Source organism: Triturus cristatus, chromosome 11, assembly GCF_964204655.1.
Source record: "Triturus cristatus chromosome 11, aTriCri1.1, whole genome shotgun sequence".
Lineage (NCBI taxonomy): Eukaryota > Metazoa > Chordata > Amphibia > Caudata > Salamandridae > Triturus > Triturus cristatus.
Window position 1 is genome coordinate 118,621,323 of NC_140594.1, and position 21,104 is coordinate 118,642,426.

Sequence of the window (21,104 nt, forward strand, 5' to 3'; positions counted from 1 at the left end):
ATTGCAAAATATCCAAGATAAGGATTGACTGAAAACTGGTGAATATAAAACTTTACATCATTTTGCAATTAACACAAAGGTTTGTTATTACCATGAGTGCTTGGTGTGTACCTGTGTGCGTTCCATCAGTGCTTGGCGCTGCAATGTAATGGCATTCTTGTTAAAAAAAACATCTCTGGGGTAAAAATCTTTCACAAAAGGGCATATCATTTGATAGATTATTTTCCCCTTCTTACTACCATACTCCGTCGGTGCACTGTAGTCACCAGCAAGCCACTTTCGTCCTCATGAGAAGGAATGACGGCAGCCGTTTCACCAACTCTCTGAGGAATACGGCTGGGTTTGGCATGTACCATGCATGCAGTCGGAACAACTCACCCAAAAAAAAATAAAGCATTACAAATGCAATAGGTCTCGCCTTTCATTAAGTTAAAGCCATTTGATTTGCTATACAATACCATTAGCAAAGCAAATGGCTTTAATTTAATCAAAGGCGAGATCTATTCCATTTTCAATGCTTGTTGTTGTTGGACTCAGATTGATAGACCTCAGACCAGTGGGTCTAACAAACAGAGAGAAAGCAAAGTCTTCATTCAAAGTGACCCCCACTGCCACTTCCACAATCATAGGCGCACAGACACAAACCTATAGAGGAGGTTTGACAGATGCTCCTAAAACAGGCCGTAGAAGAGGAACAGCTGGAAGAATGGAATGCAGAGTTTATTATTCCAAAAAAAGCAGGATGGTTAAAGCCCATTTGAGGCTTCAGGACTCTCAACTCGTACATAACAAGCATTTGCAATGCAATAGGTCTCGCATTTGCGAGAGTTTAAGCTATTGGCATTGTAAATGACAATGCCTTTTAATTAAGTTTAAAAAACCAACACGTAAATAAAAAGCATTGCCATTTACAATGCCAATAGCTCAAACTCTCACAACTGCGAGACCTATTGCATTGCAAATGCTTGTTGCAGTTTGGAGCGCGGTGGCGAGCATGCGAAGTCTGCTGCCGTCACGCTTTCAGATGCACGGCTCCTAGGCCTTGCTCTCCCCCATGCACTGTCTCCTCCCCCGTGCAGTGTACTATCAGGTCTGCATGACCTACCTCCTTCAGCAGGCATAATGCCTCAGCGGCCCGTGAGTCCTCCATACCGCTTTTTATCCTCAGCAATTCTGACCGTGTTGAACTAATAATTCAGACCCTGTCTAAGGCTACCAACAACCGTGTTCACCTAATATCAAAATTGTGGCTTATAGCCCAACACATCCCTGTTTATGTATGCAGTTCCAACCCCTCCTACCAACATAGCCCAAACACCACTGTTAGTCCTCCTGGACTGAACCATTCACCCAAAACGTCCTAGTTGGTATACCTCCCTAATCAACTGCACCCCAAGCCCCTAATGCTGTCAGCAACTCATGCACTAACTAAATTTCCTAATTAAGTGTATTTTCTTTAGACAGTGTAATTTCTTAACAAGCATTGGCAAAGCCAACAGGTCTCTGGAATGGTGGACCTCCAAGCTATTGGCATTGTCAACAGTGTAGGTCGCATAGGAGCTCCAACAAACATCACACATTCCTGTGCACTTCACTGTAGAAAGGTACATATGTGATCGCCCCAACACAGCCTATGCTATTGGCAGCAGGATAATCGCCAGGCTAAGTTGTTATTGTTGTGGCTGTCACCTACAGCTGTAGATGGTGATGTAAGGCAAGAGGACATGCTGGGTTGGTACAGCATGTCTCTTTAAGACAGTGCATGCGAGACATCCAGAGCTGAGACCTAAAAGCTGTAGAACTGACTAAGATACGATCGTAGCACAACATGGAGATGCCAGAGAATGTTGCCTGAGCAGCAAACATTTGTGTCCTCGGTAGTTAACTGATTGAGGGTGTTGGGAATCGGAGATCTATTGAGTACTTTGACGACAAAGTAAGGGCGGAGGGAAAACTTCAGCACAGATGCAGTAGTGATTTTGGTGGAACTGAGGTTTCCAATACAGGATGAAGCAGTTACTTGTGCTGTATTAAAAATCAAATACCACAAGGGTTCATGCACTCCCGAAGAGACGAGGTACTTTTTTGATGGCAAAAGTCTTGAGTTTCATATGGAGAAGTAGATGGCAAAAATGGTAACCGGTTTACGTTTCCTTCTGCTACATTGCCGACCATCCCTCACAATTACTTTTTGTACAAACTTCATGGGTCGGAAAATTAAAGCAGTGAACACATAACGATAAAAAGCCACGAAAATGCATCTGAGTATTACATGCGTTAAAGATGTAACGCACCTGGAATAAACAGCAACAACCCCAACATTGTAACAACAACGGGGTCAGATTGAGTATTACATTTCACTTAACAGGAACTTGCACACACATAATACGAATAAAACAATAAAAATTTAAAAAACGAGGTAGACAGAACACAACCAAATATGGGTTAAGTGACCACGGCATGGAGAAAGGACGGTAGACAAACATGGACACAGACGGCAATGTGCATTTGTAAGTCACAGAATGATGAGGTGAGAGGAATGTAATTTTCTAATACATCGTAGGAAATATGTATCGACAACAGATCATATTCACGGATTTTGAAAATAAATACTGGTGAGTGAAAACCCAAATGGCAGAAAAGGGTATTGAATAACTAGGAGCCATGTGTACCACAAGCTGACGCCGTGAGAGTGAAAGCGTTCTGCTCAAACAACGCGAGCACGGACAGGAGATGTGCGTACGCCTGCACAACTCCTGTCCTTTGCATGCACGCGTGCACATGTCCTATACCCCTTCCACTGACAAACCGACAACAATAGGTCTCGCCAAGGCGCGAGCAGCTCATACGCTGCGTCGCTAGGCGAGACCTAAAAACAAGCGCTCAGAATGGTCTTTCAGGTTCACGGTTTGGCAGCACTAAGACAATAGGATTGAATGATGTCCCTGACTTTTCAAGATGTCGATTTCCATATTCTGATTCTTGTGGCACATAGAAGGTGTCAATATTTATGGCACTCACAGTGTCACTGGTCCTTGGGAAATGTATTATACACACTCCCCTACGGACTGCATCAGAAGCTTTTACAGATATTTCAAATCTGTCACTGTAAGAAAAAATTGGCTTTCAAGAACTTTCATTACCGCTAGTGAAGTCACCCTGGAAAAAACTGAAAACCACTACTGCTCCCAGAATTGAACAATGGATTATAGATACTGATATCTAGGTGTGATAAAGTAATGTTCGCTTATACTAACCAATACTCTAGTAATGAAAAAATATGGTATGATGTCAATGATTTGTATCAGTAAGAGTAGGTTTTTCTGTGAAATATATGGGATTGTATTTTTTGAATTATACTTTATTATTTTTCCCCTCTGCGATGCAATATACAAATTCAAAAAAAGGTAATAAAAACTGACAAACACGTAGGAAAATATAAGGGACAAGGAATGAAATAGGGGAGAATAAAATAAAAACAAACATACTAAAACCAAAGGTACAGGTCTGGGGATGGGATATCGCTTTCAACCTATATAGGGGCGTAGATCTTGCATACTGTATACCACGTGTGGTATGCGGAACCCTTGAGATGTACTCTATTCGTCTGTACCCTTTTACAATTGATAGTACTGATGTACCAGTGTCCCATCATTTATCCTAGCTATAGCCGTAGAGATATGAGGGCACTAGTTGAAGGGTTTGAGTTAGGTGAGCCTGCCTAAGCTGGGTCTTCCTCAGAGCCAGAAATCATGTGCAATCCCTCATTCCTTATTAGGTGGGGTACATGTAGCATTGCCATCGACCCCTCTTGCCGGCCATGCACATACATTTTGAAAGGTTTCTGTGTTTTCTATAAACGATGCCACAGTATGACCAATGACTTTTCCGTAGTATACATGTGTCTCATCATTTTTGACCACCACAACTCCAGCGGGGAAAAACTACAGATTCAAGAAATCCTACCTTTGCACATAATTATGGCAGACAGGTGTGGGGACTAGACCTAGTGTTGTGAATAGGAATGATATACCCCGGTAGCGGATGGCACTGATTGGGGTTGGCGGGGGAGGGGAGATTAAAAAGAAAAAAAAGTGCCTCCTCGTGTCTCTCCGCGTTCTCCCTCATCGTCCTTCCTGCATTCCAGCTGGCAGAGGAAGCAGCCAGGCTCCCCTGACCAATCACAACACTCCAATGCAGCGTTGTGATTGGTCAGAGCGCCGTGGTTCGGTGCTCAGATGGGGAATGGGCGACTGGGCATGTTCCCCATGTAGGCTGTATGGCAGCCAGCGGGGAGAATATGCAAAGTGCGCATGACTGTTTGGAAGGCCGGAGAGGGCCGGTCAAACATTCATGCGCACTTTACTGATAGCCACCAGTCCTTCCCCTGCTCTAAGAGCAGTGCAGCCCCGCCCCACAAAGGCGCAGGAACAAATAAAATGATACTAATGTCCAGTTATTATCATTTTATTTTTCCTTCATTTACACTGCTAAAAGCAGTGGGGCAATGCTCTTCCGCCTCAGCAGAGGAGCCGCCACTGATATACCCCCGTCTGAGATGGCTTGTGAAAAGATGATTTTAACTTGAGTTAACTCCTTCCCTACCCCACAAAGGGGTATATAATTCCTATTCACAAAACAAGGGCTATGCCCCACACCTGTCTGACTTGAAGGAGTTCCTCACACCTTGTCCTAGGTTTTAGTTATGGCCATTAGTAAAATCCACCAGTCTCTGAGGGCAAAGACCAGCCCTATTTAAAAAAAAAAGACTGTTTAACCCAGGTGGGAAGTCTAGATTGTAAATGAGGGGAGTCAAGGGCAGTGCTTAATTTGAGCCTGTGGTTTCCGGTGCTTGGCACCGGCACTTAATTGTCAACAACTACCCTTATGACGGTCTGCCACATGGTGGTGCTGTCTGCCTAAGTCAGAGATGAGCACAACACCAGTTCATGAATTGAATATACATTAAAAATGATTAATACCTGCCACTCAGCCATTCCGGTAGGGTTGTGTGGCCCGGAATAGTCTGAATTGTCACACTTGTGATGGTCGGTAATTATGCTGGTATTGTCATTGGCAGCACTGGCAGGAGATTTGGGTGGTGCAAGCTGCAGTAGCCATCTGACAAGGGCCCTAGCACTTATTTCTCTTTTACAAATTAAGCACTGGTCAAGGGGTATTTGAAGGTGGTTGCTTTCATCCTTCAGATCAGTCCTTTCCTTCCAATAAGTAAGGAGAGTATCTACAGTGCATTAGAGGTCATGGGACCTATGTCTATGGCATAGCAATAGCCCAAACAAATGTCAGAGAGAGGTTGGAGGACACGCTGATTGACAGCCAGCTATGGTTTGGTTCTGTCCCCATCCACTTGAGTACGAGTCAGAGATGTGCTGCCACAAAATAGCAAGCTATCTGTGAGAATCCCAGGCCACCCTCTAGTGGTTTCTAGAAAAGAATTGATCTTGAAACCCTAGGTGTTTCATTTCCCCATACAAACTGAAGTAGACAAGATTGAATATCTTTGAGGACATTTTTGGGGGTTCTTAGTGGAAGGGTTTGTCACATACAGCAGAAGGGGAAGTACATTCATTTTAACCCTGTTGATTTGGCTATACCATGATAAGTCCAGTTACCCTCATCTATACAGGTCTTTAAAAGAGTATTTCAAATAAGGTTGGACAATTATTTCTATAGAGGGTAGAGCAATCATTCAAGATCGTAACACCAAGGTATTGTAAAGGACCTTCCATGTGCATGAATCAGTCCACCCCGCAGTGTAAGTACTCACATTCCTAATGATATAGAGTAATGGATTTTGAATCCCGGCACTTCAGAGTAAAGCTCAATCTCCACAACCACAGCTGGTACGCAGTGAGAGTTCACCATTGATCCTGATGTGAACACTTGTCTGCTTAAAACTGTCTAAAATGTAAGATGTCATGATCAGACCTATTGATATCTTATCCATCTTGGAACCTTGGAAACAAGTAATCCAAATGTCAGGGTGTCTGGGAAGTGTTCAGATAGTACCCTCTGGCCTATTGATGAATCCAATACAGTGTCAAATATCAGTCTGTTTATCAGGAAGTTGATCCTGGAGTATTTCTTGTGGACTCTGGAATAAAATCTATAAATCCTAAAACGTCAATCCTCTTTGTCAATTCTTCAAGCCCCTAACCTTGAAACTGTACAGTCAACCAAATCTTCAAGCAATACATTGAAGTTTCCTCCCACCACTAGTTGACCATAGGCAAAGCTTTCTATTTTGAGGAACAAGTTGGATCAAAATTGTTTCTTATCCTCATTCGGTTCATAGTGGATATGACAGTCATATCATGATTCTGCAGTTTGCCTCATATTCCCACCATCCTCCCCAGATAATCTCTGGTTACTGCCTGTAGTTTAAATGGTTGGCCCTTCCTCGACAAAATGGCCATCCCTTTTGTTTTATTAGTGGTGCGTGAGTGGAATTGTGCTGTATACCAGGATGATCTAGTTTTATGGGAATCCTGGCATATCAAGTAGGTCTCCTGGAATAAGGCAACTCGACTTTTTTTTATTATGGAGCCATTATAGGGTTGAACAGAGTTTGACTGGTGTGTTAAAACGTTAGGAGTTGAGGGAGACCAGCTGTAGATCAACTGCCAATGAGGGGAACAATATTGTACGCTTGGATCACAAAATAATTGCCCAGTCCTGCTACTCGCAACTCGAGAGATTTTGTCCCTGGATTTCCAATCTGGTCCCATACTATGTGGGTTTTTAAGAGTCGTAAATAAGCAATTGTCTCTCCAAACACACCTACCTCGATCCTTATTGTATATCCTGCACAGCAGAAATATTATAACTGTATGAAACCAACAACAAAAAACTTACTATCAAAAAACCACAACATGTTATCCCCGTAGGCGTGCCGAGACACACTACAAGTGTTTGGGTGGCATCCGGTTACTCACACTGGCCAGGACCCTGGCTGAGCCCCACCCAAAGACAGTGGCCCCACGGGGAAGGTCCTTGATATCAGATATAAAGGGGCATTAAAGGTCCGGTGGAGGCAGGCAGCAAGCACTTCCAATTGGCCATCTAACATGGATAGCATTCTAAATAGTGGCGCTTAGAATATAGTATCCTACGGCGTCTCTGGGAGGCTGAAGTTCGTTGGCATCGCCCACAGGGCTAAGAGTCCTTTCGTCGATAGTTAATTGTGCTTAGAGGTGGTTGGGCATGGCTCCTCCTTGGTCTTGCTTTTCATTTTTCTCTGCAATCTTTTGCTGTTGTGTTCTTTTCCATCCCTGTGCACAGATATTATCCTCTGACCCCTGTTTCTGTTTTTGGCAGGTCCTGGTGTGTCAGTAAGGCCCAGGAGTCTTCAGACTTCCTCCAGGTCTCGAGTGGTGTATGCTTTCCCATCAAGGGTAAGCATGAGTCTTACAGAATATCCCCACTTACAGTCAATCAGCTTTTGGTGAATGAGAGTTGTTGCATCACTAATTATTTTGTGTTTGATGACGGTCATAGGTAATATGCGCGGGAACAGAGTAACTGAGTCCTCTCAAAATTGGACTATGTTCATTGCCCATGCTTTGGTCATTACTCTCTTTTAATTTTAAAAAATGAAGCTTAGTATGCACACCGGGTGGTAAGTTCTGTTTAGTCTGATATGAAAAAATAATCTGTGGGTTCTATTCTGCTCGATCTTCATTTTATCATCTTCAGAGAGAACGTGACAAAACAGTGCCTTAACATATAACTTTAGAACACCGCACCTCCTGGTCAGGGACCTGCTCTTTCCCCCTGTATCCCCGCTGGTAAGTGCCGCTGCCTGTGCTGTGCTCTGTACAGGTAGGGGTTTGAGGCCCTCCTCCAACTGCAGGCTCCTGCCTGTGCCTCATCCCTGGTGGTCCAGTGGGAGAGCCTTGCTCTTCTGCTGGTTCCACTACTGTCTGTGCTGTATTGTGCACGTTTTCTGTTCGTTTTCTGTCTCTGTCTTTGTTTTCTGTATTGTAACTGTGCCTGTTTTTCTGTCTTTTGCCTCTGTCTTTTTTTCCTGTTTTCCTGCTGTTTCCTGCCCGTTTTCCTTTCTGCCGCTGCTGCCCCCGCTGCCCCTCCCCCCTGACGATTTTGCTGCTCCCGCCGCCCAGCTGCGATTCCCTCCACACTTCCCTACTTAACGGCAGCTGCTGCATGGCCGCATAGCAGCCCCGTGCAGCAGCTGCGAGCAGCAGCTGAGCTCAGCGGGCATGCCACCTGCGCACCAAAGGCAAGTCCGTCTGTGCCCATCCGCGACTCGACCGCGACCAGCGCCAGGGACCCTGGACTTCCGACCATCCACCGCTACAACCCAGTGGCCCTCCTTGCACTCAACCCCGAAGGAATAACAACTGCCAGCTGTTGATGCCGAACACCACCCACGGCCAGGTCTCCTGCCGACACTGCCAACATTCCTTCACCATCAACATCACCCCCGACCTCTGTACCAAGGCCAGATGTCCGCACTAAGGAAGCCGCGAAATGCATCCTCAGCGTGCTCTCCCTGCAGAGACACGCTGTAGAGATCAGGGACCTCCTCGACACCCTCTCGCCAGACATCGCCTTCTTCAGGGAATCCTGGACAAACGCCGCCTCCGCCCCCGACATCGCCACCACCCTTCCCAATGGTTACAAGATCCAGAGGAAGGACCACCCAGGAGGAGGACTACACACAAGAGCTCCCTCCAACTCTCCACCTCCAGCACAAGTGACTACCTCTCCAACACAGAACACCTCCACTTCCAGATACAGACCAGCCCAGAACTACGCTACCCAGCACCCTCGCTTACAGACCCCCTGGGCCTCACGCTCCTTTCACCACCGCCATTGCCGACCTCATCACACCCCACGCCATCGCCTCCATGGACTACATACTCATCGGAGACCTCAATTTCCACCTCGACAACCGCAGCGACCCAGACTCCACCGCCCTCCTGGACAACCTTGCCAACCTCAGACTGAAGCTGCTCGTCACCACCCCCACCCACAAGGCCGGACACATCCTCAACCTCATCTTCGCAGGAGGGACAAACATCCACTTCAGCCACACCTCGCAGCCCCTTTGGACAGACTACCACTGCGTACACTTCTCCTTCAGCACTACCACTGCACACAAGCCCACCCCGCGCCCGCCACGAAGGAACTGGAGCAAAGTCACAGAGAACCACCTCAACTCTACCCTCATCCACGACCCCCCCCCCTCCGCCACGACAGACGCCAACTCTGCAGCCACGGAACTACACTGCTGGATAACCAGCTGCGCGGACAAGCTTGCTCCCCTCCGCCACCCTGACAGACAACGCCCTCTGAAGGCCGCCTGGTTCACCACCGACCTCCAAGAAGCTACATCCAGTGAGGCCCGTTTCGTCAATCGTGCCCCATTTCTCTCATGCGACACGCCGACTGCATACTCATTGTGTGTGGAGTATGATTCACAGATTGTGCACTTGGAGGTGGGGGCGTACCCGCAGTAGTTCCTCATTCTACCTCGTGTGGCATTGCTAAACCTGCACCTTTGTGTGTGACCAGAATTGCCTGGTGCGTCTCGTCATAGTTGTGCACCAGGCTTTTGTGCCTCATTTCCAGGAGTTACTGTTGCAGGGATTCTGCTCTTAGCACAGACCTATGCTTAGAACCATAGAAGATCAGCATGTAGGGACTGAGTCACCATACCACCTCGGTACCTATGAGTCTGAGTCTGACTAGCTATATTGCCTCACTTGCCCTCCTAATCTTACCAGAGAAACAAGTGAATTGGTACCCCAGAACACAACACTCTTGACCCTCTCAGGGATCGCAGTAACAAGACACACCCTTTCGCTCTCTCACTCATAATCATCCACAATAAGATACCCAGGAGACACAAAGGCTGTTTAGAATATTTATTGCCAGAAGAACACTACATTTGTCATTGGTTTAACCAGTGCGGCCTCGGCCCGTGGTGCTGCTAAAAAAGGTTATAATTCGTTGTATGTACATATTTCTGATATCGTTGTGACCTGGGGTGCACCCTATAACTATGTGGTATTGAATTATAAGAATTGCCAGGGTGGACCTAGGTATGTCAACTGTTGCACCGCATAAGGGTGCTAGGATCTGTCCGCCTTGTGCATACTACTAATATAATTTCAACACCGTTGGGCCTAGTACTGCTAGTAATATTTTCAAGTGTGAATTATACCCAGTAATACATGATGTTGATGTTGTGTTGATTATTGTGTGCGTTGAATACAAACGTTATGTACATACATCACATGTGAAGTCTCCTTTGTGAGGCTCAGTGTATTTATTGTGTGAGAATACTTTGCCAGTGATTTACACATTGCCTCTGGGATAAGCCTGACTGCTCTGTACCAAGCTACCCAAGGGTGTGCACAGGTTATACAGTGACTGTAATCACCCACCCCTGATGGGAGTGGTAGGTTCTGCCTGGCTTTGCCTCAGCGAACCAGAACATGCTAGTTCCAACAGTGATATTATCTGATATTCTCTCAGTTGGGGTGATGGTCCCAGTTCCACACCCTCACCTCCCAAGGTACCCAAAAAGTTCCTTGGAGCGCATCTCCTTCGCCCAGCTACCCACAGTTCTGCCTAAGGAGAGCAAGTGAAGTGTGCCCACTGCTGACACGTCCTCCATCTGGGCACTCACAGAGATCACCACTGTGGCCCTGGCTTCTCAATTTGTGGTGTGGTCTTCACAGGGGCCCCTCGCTCACCTCAAAGATTCCAGAAACATTGCAGTGTAGCTTCAAGGATGATCACCACCTCGATGCTGGTCTGGCATTGCTGATGGGGCTAGCGAAGCAATGAAACAATGTCTTGGTGTCTCTGTGGGCTACTTTGGTTCTTGTGGCCCATCCCTTCTCAAATTAGTTGTGAAGTGAGGAAAAATCACCATCTGCCACCATAACATGTTTATTTGTAAAGCACACGTTAACCAGGAGGCATCTTGGCGCTGAATAACAGATGTTTATTGTTTCCCAACTCATTGGTACTCATTTTATTGAGCTCAGATGGATGAAAGGCTGAGTGGACACGCCGGGATTTGAACCTGTGACCATGAGGTCGAACACAGGACCCTGCAGTGGACGCATTAGTCCACTAAGCCACCATACCCAGCTGCAGATACGAAAACTAAATATTCTGCCCCTCTGTGTGTGTGTGTCGGGCCCTTCACTTGAAACCCTCAACTGCACATTAGTATCATCTCATCAACCTATGTATCAACAATGCAGAACGAGTTTTGCCAAACACTTAAAAATACAAAACCCACATGTAAGCAACACTAATTGACATCCAGTACTATTCTTAAATGGTGCCTTTTAATTGGAAAGCCTGGCTATACTGGATAAATGAATTACCGGCTGAAGGAAACACATGGCAAACTCAGCACAGATATCCATGCACATAATGGAATGATTTATTAAAGGATTGAATTGTCTTCTACCTAATATCACTATTATCGATTAATCAATTCTATCCTTGAGGACGACTATTCAATAAGATTTACTACTAGACAATGCCAATCATAAGCAGACACAATGTCCACTGACCACCTTGACTTAGAACAATGAGAATTCCAGAACCATAATCATCATCCCGACTTTGAAAGTGCTACAGGGCAATACAAATGTGCTTCTCAAATGCATGTAACATAACTAAACATAACAAGGTCAAAAGTGCGGATTTGGGATCCTTGAAATTCTGCAGGAAAGCTATGTTAATCTGGCACCCACAGCATCCATGTTTAACATGCTCACCAGGCAAAGGGAAGGTAGTGCTCAAACATATTTTTAGGAGGCTTCAGACATCTTCACAAGAAATTAGTCCTCCCCTGGGTAAAGTGAGCGATGTGGTTGCAAAGCTTTTTGGGATGCAGGAGTATCCAAAGGTGGACAGCTTTGCAGCTGACCAGAACAAGGATTGCTCTGCTCTCTGGAGTATCAAAGGAGGAGTGCTGTAGGTGATGTAATGGTGATCCCCTGGAACAATGATCTGTCATACCTTCCTACCTTCCCACCTTCTTCAATCAGCCACATTTCTTTCAACAGAATTAGACAGCTTCAGACCACAATGTCTCTGAATGCTTCAAACGAGTTCAGGGCTATCTGGTACATGGATCCCTGACTTCTCCACAGGGAGATGTCATCAGGCTGCCTGCCTTTCTGGCACTTCTATTGAATGAGGGCAGAAGTATTTTCTACCCTGAACTCCACGGTCTGTAATTTCATATTTGCCTCCCGAGGGGTTGTGGGTTGCTGGACATGGACTCTCAGATGACTTGTACTTGGTGTTGTGGTGGATAGTAACTAAACAGCATGAGGTGTCTATTAGATTGTAGATGCTTGAGGTTTTGTAGAAATATGATCAGAAACATCTCTGTTCTACTTATAGTTTTACTGTCTGAAGTGCTGGATTTTTCTTTCACACTTGTTAAGGTGGGTTTTGCCCTTGTCAAATTCTTGCTTTGTGATCCTGGCAGTGTCTCAATATATGAATGGTTTAGTAAATAAGATCTGTGTTGTGCAGCGGTCTGTGGAACCTCAATTAATTGTTGGCTCACTTGGCTTCATCTGTACCCTTACCGGAGTTGTGATGTCACGTACCTTTTCATCAAAACAGTTTTCCTGGTGGCAGTAAAATCAGCCAAGAAGCCAAGAAGATGAGTAAACTCCATAGATTAAAACCGAAAAAGGTTCTGATTTCTACATTTCCAGGTCTAATGAGTAGGGAATGGATCGAATTCTATTGCCTATGAAAAGGTTATCAAGGATGGATAGTGGCATACGTCAGAGAATACTAGAAGGGGGCCACTAGGACTCCTCCTAAATGCATAACTACACATTCCATAAGCGGGCAAGTGGCCAATGCTACTTTTCTTCGCTTTTGTAGGAGATCTAAAAGGCAGCCCCTTGGTCTCATCTCTACACTTTTTCAGAACAATATTGCCCTGATTTATATAACAGGACTAAAGCCTTGTTGGTGACTGAATACATTTGCAGCAAGCTTAGATCATTCTCCTAAACCAAGACCCCTCTGTCCATTCCAGCTACATTTTGCTGAACAATGTTTCAACGATTAAAGAAATGCAAAGAAAATGATGTACATACGAAACAAAAGTTATGAACCTTCATTGCCATTAGTCCTGATTGATAGAATGTTGTCTCTGCAGAGTCTCTATCACCGGTGCACGTCCCTTCTCAATCTTCCGATGCTGCCTACTTGCAGGGGGAATTTTGCAAACTAAGAGGTTTGAGCAGGATGGTACCATTTGTGCGCTCAGTGTCACACAGTTAGCCAACATTGCATTGAACCAGTGCAAAACCAGGGACGTAAATGGCACTGCCTAGTGCTAAGACAGCATGTAAAAAACATTCTCATGTTCTCAACCTGCATCTAGTATATGAAAGATAAAGAATCTGTTGAAGGAAAACATTATCCATCAGAGTCAACATTACTGAAGGTATGTTCCATTTAATTCGCCAGCGTACCGACAGTGTTCTATTAATAAGAAGAGCATGCATACCTGCAACATACTTAATTTATTTGCAAACACATTTTATTGTCTACTCAATATGCAAATTATATTTTATTTCTCAAAGTTTGATTTGAAAATTCTATTTTTACGAATAGTCAGCATGTTACAACATATGTGCATAAGCATACAAAAATGAATGCACCTGATGGAACAAAAAACTGGCTTCTGGAAATGCCACTCACACACAAATCCACCAAAGGTCAGGACAGAGGCTGCACTTGCTTTCTTCCCAAAGAATCTTCAGAAGGACCCAAATGACAGAGGAGTCAATACAAATCCTGAAAATCCTGTACACTGCATAATGACAAGGACCTGGTGCAAAGAATTAGGAGAGTGTGCACACTTAATAAACATAGACCCCATAGCTTCCTAGTGATCCATAAGTGAACAAACTATCTAGGTGAGCCAATAGGCTGACTTGGTACAGACTGACCTGATGCACCCCTTGTCCACACCCACTCTAACGGATGGCTTCCATTGAACAATGTCAATTGTACGGGCTCGAGAATTGACTCAGAGCAAATATTGAAACTGAAGCTAATCTGTATCACTAAGCAAGATATTCAAGCCAGAGAACATGCAGCTCACCATTGATCTGACTATCCAGAAGCCAAAATATTCAAAACTTGATAAAACTCCTGCTTAAATGTGACGTCCTGGGTCTAAATGTGCACCTGAGAGCCTGATTATGCAGCCATCTGAATAAAAGGTGCTACATGATTTTAATAAATAGCAGCAGCATGATACACAGCCATCCAGACAGTAACAATGACCACTGGAAGGTTCAGTGCTAAATGAACCCATGATTCTTGCTTCCTAAACAGCACAGTGTGGGTTTCTCCTCACCGCCCATGGGCTGTGCAGTTGGCAGAGTGCCTAGGTACAATGGCTCACAGTTCAGTGCCACTTACCTTGGGGAAATGAGATATGACTCTGTCCTTGCTGACAGGCGGCACCAGGTGAAGCATGTCGTAACTCATTGTTCTTCTCAGAGAAGGGCTGGAGCTCTCAATTTCCCTGTTGGTTGAATAGCATTAAAAAAAGAATAGAAAACTGTCAGAGAAGGTCAAAACACTCAGCATTCAGCACTCACAGAATCGAATAAATGACTCAGGTTGCCTAGCAAATTGTAGAGCACGTACACAAAACCAAACATCCAGCAAGCACAGTTTTTAATACCACTTTTATCACGCACATTGGCCTCACTTAGAATCTCATAGTACATTGTACCGTAAGGCACTATGTCACAAATATCGCTTGCCCCAATGGTACCCACATATTGAACTCATTTTGTTAATGCAGAAAAACATATGTAAACTTTGAAACTTTTTTTTACAACCGTTTTGCAGTGTTTTATCCCCGGCAAATTATCACCAGTGTATAACTAGTGGTAAATCTATGTGATAACCCCAAGTGAGCAAGTGCAATTTGTGCTAAACTCATAATAGGCACAAAGTATAACAAGCATTTTCAATGCAATTGGTCTCGCATTTATGACAGTTTGAGTTATTGACATTGTAAATGACAATGACTTTTATTTATGTGTTGTTTTTAAAACAGATACATAAAGGCATTGTCATTTACAATGCCAATAGCGTAAGCTCTCGCAAATGCGAGACCTATTGCACTGCAAATGCGTGCAGTGCCCGTGCTATAAAAATAAAATAAAAAATCATTAGGCGATACCGTGTCCTGCCTGCAACAGCAGGCAGGACAAAGTTATTTGAGAAAATAGTGCTCGGAGGCTGTAATTATAGCCTACCGGGGAACAACACGTGTAACAGGGGGTGTTGCCATGGGAGGTTACAAAATGAGACAAGGTGGTACTAAGGAGGGACTACTAAGCCTTTTGACCATTGAACAGCCACAGTTTACAGTGGACAATGACACAAGTCATTGAAAAATGTGGGAGAAGAGTGGGCGGAGCTTTAAGTCCCTACCTCAATATAGTATGCCATGAAGAGCAGCGCATGTGCTACCCAGGCTCGACCTAAAAATGGGGATCAAAAAATCTGTGCCTTATTTACACTTTGTACTGTGGTCTTTGTATCATCAGTACGCAGGCTCTACAACATCAACTAGACCCAGTATCTAGGAAACACTGTATATTGCAAGTTATACATCCAGTACTTTAAACTTCAAACTCCCACCATGTCCACTTGTACCTCATAATGCAAACACTTAATACTCTAAGCATCCACAGATACAGCTCCAGTAGTCTCAGTACCACCAAGTACTAACATGCAATACTCAGAGTATCTCATAACCACAGCTCTGTTATTCTTAGTACCATCCACCAGTGCCATCTGTAGAGTAGACACAGCTTATAGTGCAATGTGCAATACAGCCAGCATCCACCATCCACCAGTACTTTGCAACTCACACTGCCAGCTAAAAAAGTCCTATACCCAGCACTAGATGCCTTGTATCAACATTACAAAAATGTACAGCAACCAATAGAACAAATGTCTAACGTCTTCAATCTATTACCTTTCCCAACTAGAAAATACACTGGAAGCACTTTTAATACCTAACATTTGATGCACGGGGTACCCAAGAGGGTTGGATGTCAATACCACAGATACACAATACTGACAGCATCTCATACTCCAATACCTCAACCCCCAATACCTCACTCATAACCAGACACTAAGCTGTCTCAGCAACTATGATCTATGCACTCCTATATCACAGAACCCTGTAATTTTTTTCTCCCTGATACATAATGCCTTATCAGAATGATACATCCCTAACATGGAAGCTGATGCATGGACAAATAGTTATTGAAGTAATAAAATGCAAAAATTAGGATTTGGAGGCATGCTCCAGGTGCAATATATTCCCATTTTAGTACAGCTATTTGATCCAGCACTCATTATATCATTCCCAAACATTTATATTTAGATTACATGAACAATGCTTCCTTCAAATATTAATATGTTTATACAATTAAACATTACATCAATTCAGCAGGTGTGTTTATGTCTCTTTATTCGTGAATTCTCCTTCACATTAGATAAAACCGTAGCCAACGCGTTTCGTCCTCTCGGACTTCTTCAGGGTAATGAAAGTGTCGCTGAACTCCTACCTTGAGTATTAAATGTGTTTTTTTAATTGGTTTCCTGAACAAGTGCGAGTCCCAGAGGAGTATACTAAGTCTTGCTTCATTCTGAGCTCTGTAAGGTGAGTACCAATAAAAAGGGTAATCTAACATCTGCTTTTACAGTGCTTAGAAGCTGCATAAGTGTGGTGTGAAGCATTATATCAAAAGCAAGTAATTACATTCTAGAATAAACCACATAGGCCCACATGCATCAACACAAAAACCGGTCGCAAACGGGCAGATTCTCAGAATCTGACCCTTTGCTCCCGGTATTTTTGCATTTGGGATGCATCATCCCAAATGCAAAAATTCGCAATTTAAGGAATCTTTAAATAGCGATTCCTTAAATTGCGATTGCATTTAAGGAATCTCAAATTGAGATTCCTTAAATGCAATGCATTAAAGTTAAAAAATTAGCGATTTCGCTAATAGGGGGAGCAAATTACCATGAAGTTGAACTTCATGGTAATTTGCAAATACTTTGAAAAATGCACTTTTGTGCATTTTTCAAAGTGTCATGTTGCGCACACACATGCCCTTAGAGCATGTGTGTGTGCAATATATGTGCACATATCAATTTCAGGGGTGCAATAGGGTGTCATTTTGACACCCTTGCACCCTTGAAATTGCATGAGCAATTTGCGAGCATCTACTGGTACCCGCAAATTGCTCATGCAATCTACAATTCATTCCTATGGGCCAGGAGGCCCATAGGAATGAATGGGACGGCATTCCTTAATTGCTACTCGCAATTTGCTAGTCGCAATTAAGGAAAGTTAAGGAATCGCTATTTGAATAGCGATTCCTACATGCATAGCCTTTTGCTATTCCTTATTAGCGAATCCTTATTTTTCGCTAATAAGGAATCGCAAATGGCATTGTTGATGCATGTGCCAGATAGTTTGCTTTTTACCACATGGCACTCACCAGAATTTGCTTTTTCCTAAAGATTAATTCAGTCAACTCTGGTGGGGCACAGTTTAGTACTCCATCCTGCTGAATTCCAGTACCGCTGCCTACACCCCTGCGTCTCTGCCCAGTACCCAGGGACTACTCTACCCATTGTGCCCTAAGGAAGATTCAACATGATCTCCACCTTTTGCCCGCATGCACTTTCTTTGCAACTCCTAGACCATAGCACAGTATCGATCCACCTCTATATTTTCTTACTGCAGCCCCTTTCGTTTGCACCCTACATGTCCATACTCCCATTGATACTCCAAGAAAAACCCAAGGGCCGCATGCAGCCCTCCTGACCTTTATATGCGGGCACTGGTCAATAGCAGCAATGGGCTGCTGTTTACTCGACTCAGCACCAACAATAAAAATATGTTAAATAAACAGGCAAGCATTTATTTAAAGGTTAATTGGTGTTAAAGAAAGGAGGTTATAAGGGAGTCCTGAACTGCTTAACTATAACAACACAGTGGCGTAGCTAGGCACTTTGCCGCCCGTGGCGGTCACGACCTCTGCCACAGAAAAATTGTAAAATAGCTGGTGGGTGGCCTGGGGGGGTGGGGTCTGCTGCCCCCAAAACTCGTGCCGCTCGGGGCGGACCGCCCCCACCCCCCCTCCCCTTGCTACGCCACTGTAGCAACACCTTCATTTTTAAAGACATCTTACAGCAAAAGGGTAAAAATATGAACAAGTCTCTTCAGAATTCAAAAAGAGTATTTAATTAACATGTAGAACCTTTTCACCTTAGCACAGCAGATTATAAAACATCTTACAACAAAAGTGTAAAAATATGACCAAGTCTCATCAAAATTCAAAAAGTGTAATTAATTAACATGCAGTACTTTTTCACCTTAGTACAGCAGATTAAAGCAGTGTATTGAGAAGTATTAATGTGAAAGCGTTAGTTTGCAAAGACGGATTAGAAACATAAATACTTCCCCCCCACCCTGACAACAATGCCAATAGTGAACTAAAGAGACAAGTCAGTTGTTATGTGCGCTCTTTGGGTGGCTTGGGTTCCTATTATACGTGAGCAACATTATAGTTTATAAAATCAAACATAGGAGAAGGTTTTGTGCAGCAGTATCTCTTAGATGTGATAATGAAGAAAACGGAGGGAAAGTACATTAAAACAATTGCCTAGGATCACAGAGTTTGCTAAAGTGGGGAAGCCGGGATTAATCACAGGTTTTCTGGTTTCACATTGTTCATTTCAGCCACTAGATGTATATGCGTTACTTACTTACCTTAGCGCCAATCCCCGATCCTCCCCCTTCCCACCCGCCACCCCACCGGCATCAATGTGACCCTCGGTCACATCACAGACTGAACTTTTTGGCCCCATGGAAAATGTTTGCGAGTACCCATGCTCTATACCATACACCCTATAGTCCATGTACCAGCACCCGACACCCAATCCCTCTGCATTACTCTGTATTTTTGCATTCTGTTAATGTGCCCAATCACCTAAATCTTTGGATGCTCTCAGAATTTCAATCTACCGTGAACTATACCAAGAGCATAAATGAAGATGACATTGAAGCCTTGTAGGAATCACTCAATGTGCAATTTGAAGGTATAATTGGAGAAAGAATTTTACTTTTAAAAGGTCAGGTTCCCTGAGCATGTGTGACCAGCAGCCAGACCATGATCTCTCCCGACCTCGATTCAAAAAAGTGCCACACTGTAAGACCATGAGAAGCATATGAACCACTTCTGACAGATTCGCATAGAAGTGTGTTATTGGTGTGAAGCAGGGTCAGATTGGCCAATAGAGCAATCAGGCAATGCCCGACCGGGTGGTATGACTGGTCAGTGTGTGCGCCATTTTATTGTCTGTCTATGGGCCTATTTTAGGGTCTGCTGGCCCAGCTTTTACTATTGATTTCCCTAATATTAAAACAGACTTTGCCTGCAGCAAGTTCAAATCCATGCAATCTTCCATACCTTGAAGAAAACACTTATACGTATTCAAACCTGCTCACATTTTCAAACACAGGCCACTTTTTTTAGTTTAAATAATTCTATAATGGAGGCCACTTCTATTTTGGTGTCTGGGCCTGTTTTCTATCCGAGTCCGGTTTAGAACTAAAACTTATAGCAGGTGTATAAGTATGTATCAGAATTAATATAAGTAGGTGCTGCACCTCACCAGGACTAGTAAACTGGTATACTAGAATGAATTGAGATCACCCTTAGATCAGAAAGCAATATTGTTCCTGGATGAATGTTTACATACCTCAGTGGATGCAAAGATACCAACTGCAGCGTTAGTTCATTGGACTTGCGTTTTTACTAGCTGCTCAGCAGGGCCACATTAATTGCCTTACAATATACACCTTTCCCTGAGATAAACCTTGGATTACCATCGAAATATGTAATTTGGTGAAGGCAGTGCTCACAGTTTCATGAAATTTGAGAATGAAAGTGCGTATGTAGAGAACTGAATCAATCTGCGCTTTAATTGTAGGCACAGTCACGACCTTATGAACTACAGCGTCACTTCCTGTCTAAACATGACAATGGATTAGCCGGGTCTGGTGGTTAGTCTGGTCTGGTGGCTCAGTGGACTAATGAGTCATTGCAGGGGCCTGTGTGCAACCTAATGGTCAAAGGTTCGAAACCCGCAAGTCCACTCAGCCTTTCATCCATCTGAGGTCGATAAAATGAGTGCCATTGAGTTGGGTAACAAAAAGCATCTGTTATTCACGCCAAGATACCTACGGGTGAATGTGTGCTTTACAAATACTTATGTTATTAAAAAAAAAAGCCCGACCGCTAGTAGAATCCGTTCATTCACATGAAGGGAGAGATGACTGTGCACTCTACTCCATCCATCGGATGTACTCTGTTTCATGAGTCAGGCATCTTCTGCATTACTGCAAAAGCCAAGCCCTGAGGGCATGAACACATATAACCAAGTCGGCAACTGTATGGATGCTAAGAGTGGGGACAACGCCATCGCCGGTGATGCTCTATACAACAGTAGGCTTGGTGGTAAGGCACGCCAGCCCAAATATTTTTTGGTCCTAGCATGGATTTAACCAGCCCAGTTTGGTACGTCTGATGCAACGCTCACTATAATTTCTATTAGCTGATGGTATAGATAGTGCAGGCTCTAAAGCAATCTAACTATATCAGTAGCGCACATAGCGCCATTTTACGAATTGTGAATGTAAAGAGTCCAAAAGTCTCAAAAGCATCGAGTAACAGGTGCAACAGAAAGAAAACGATCTCTCCTATCAAATTCCAAGGTCATTCCCTCCCACCCCCCACATACAACGCAGTTTTATTCCCCATACCGCCTCCCAGGGCTGGATTAGCCATTAAGCAAAATAAGCATGTGCTTAGGGTAACAGGGAAAGGGGAGGACACCACCGACATTTTTCATTGCCGGATTTACCAAGGACCATATGGTGCAAAACTGCAAACAGAGCAGCTGAGCCTATAAAGTGGAAGTATACAAAAATTAACATT

General features: G+C 44.0%; 1 protein-coding gene across 1 annotated transcript in view; it reads right to left on the reverse strand.

Moving 5' to 3' along the window:
• Window positions 1-21,104, reverse strand: part of RAB36 (RAB36, member RAS oncogene family) — a 135,695-nt gene that overhangs the window by 113,599 nt on the left and 992 nt on the right. Inside the window, exon 2 of the mRNA XM_085633321.1 lies at window positions 14,479-14,584. Coding sequence (XP_085489447.1) covers window positions 14,479-14,547 — 69 coding nt within the window. The 5' untranslated portion in view covers window positions 14,548-14,584. The remainder of the gene's footprint in view (window positions 1-14,478; window positions 14,585-21,104) is intronic.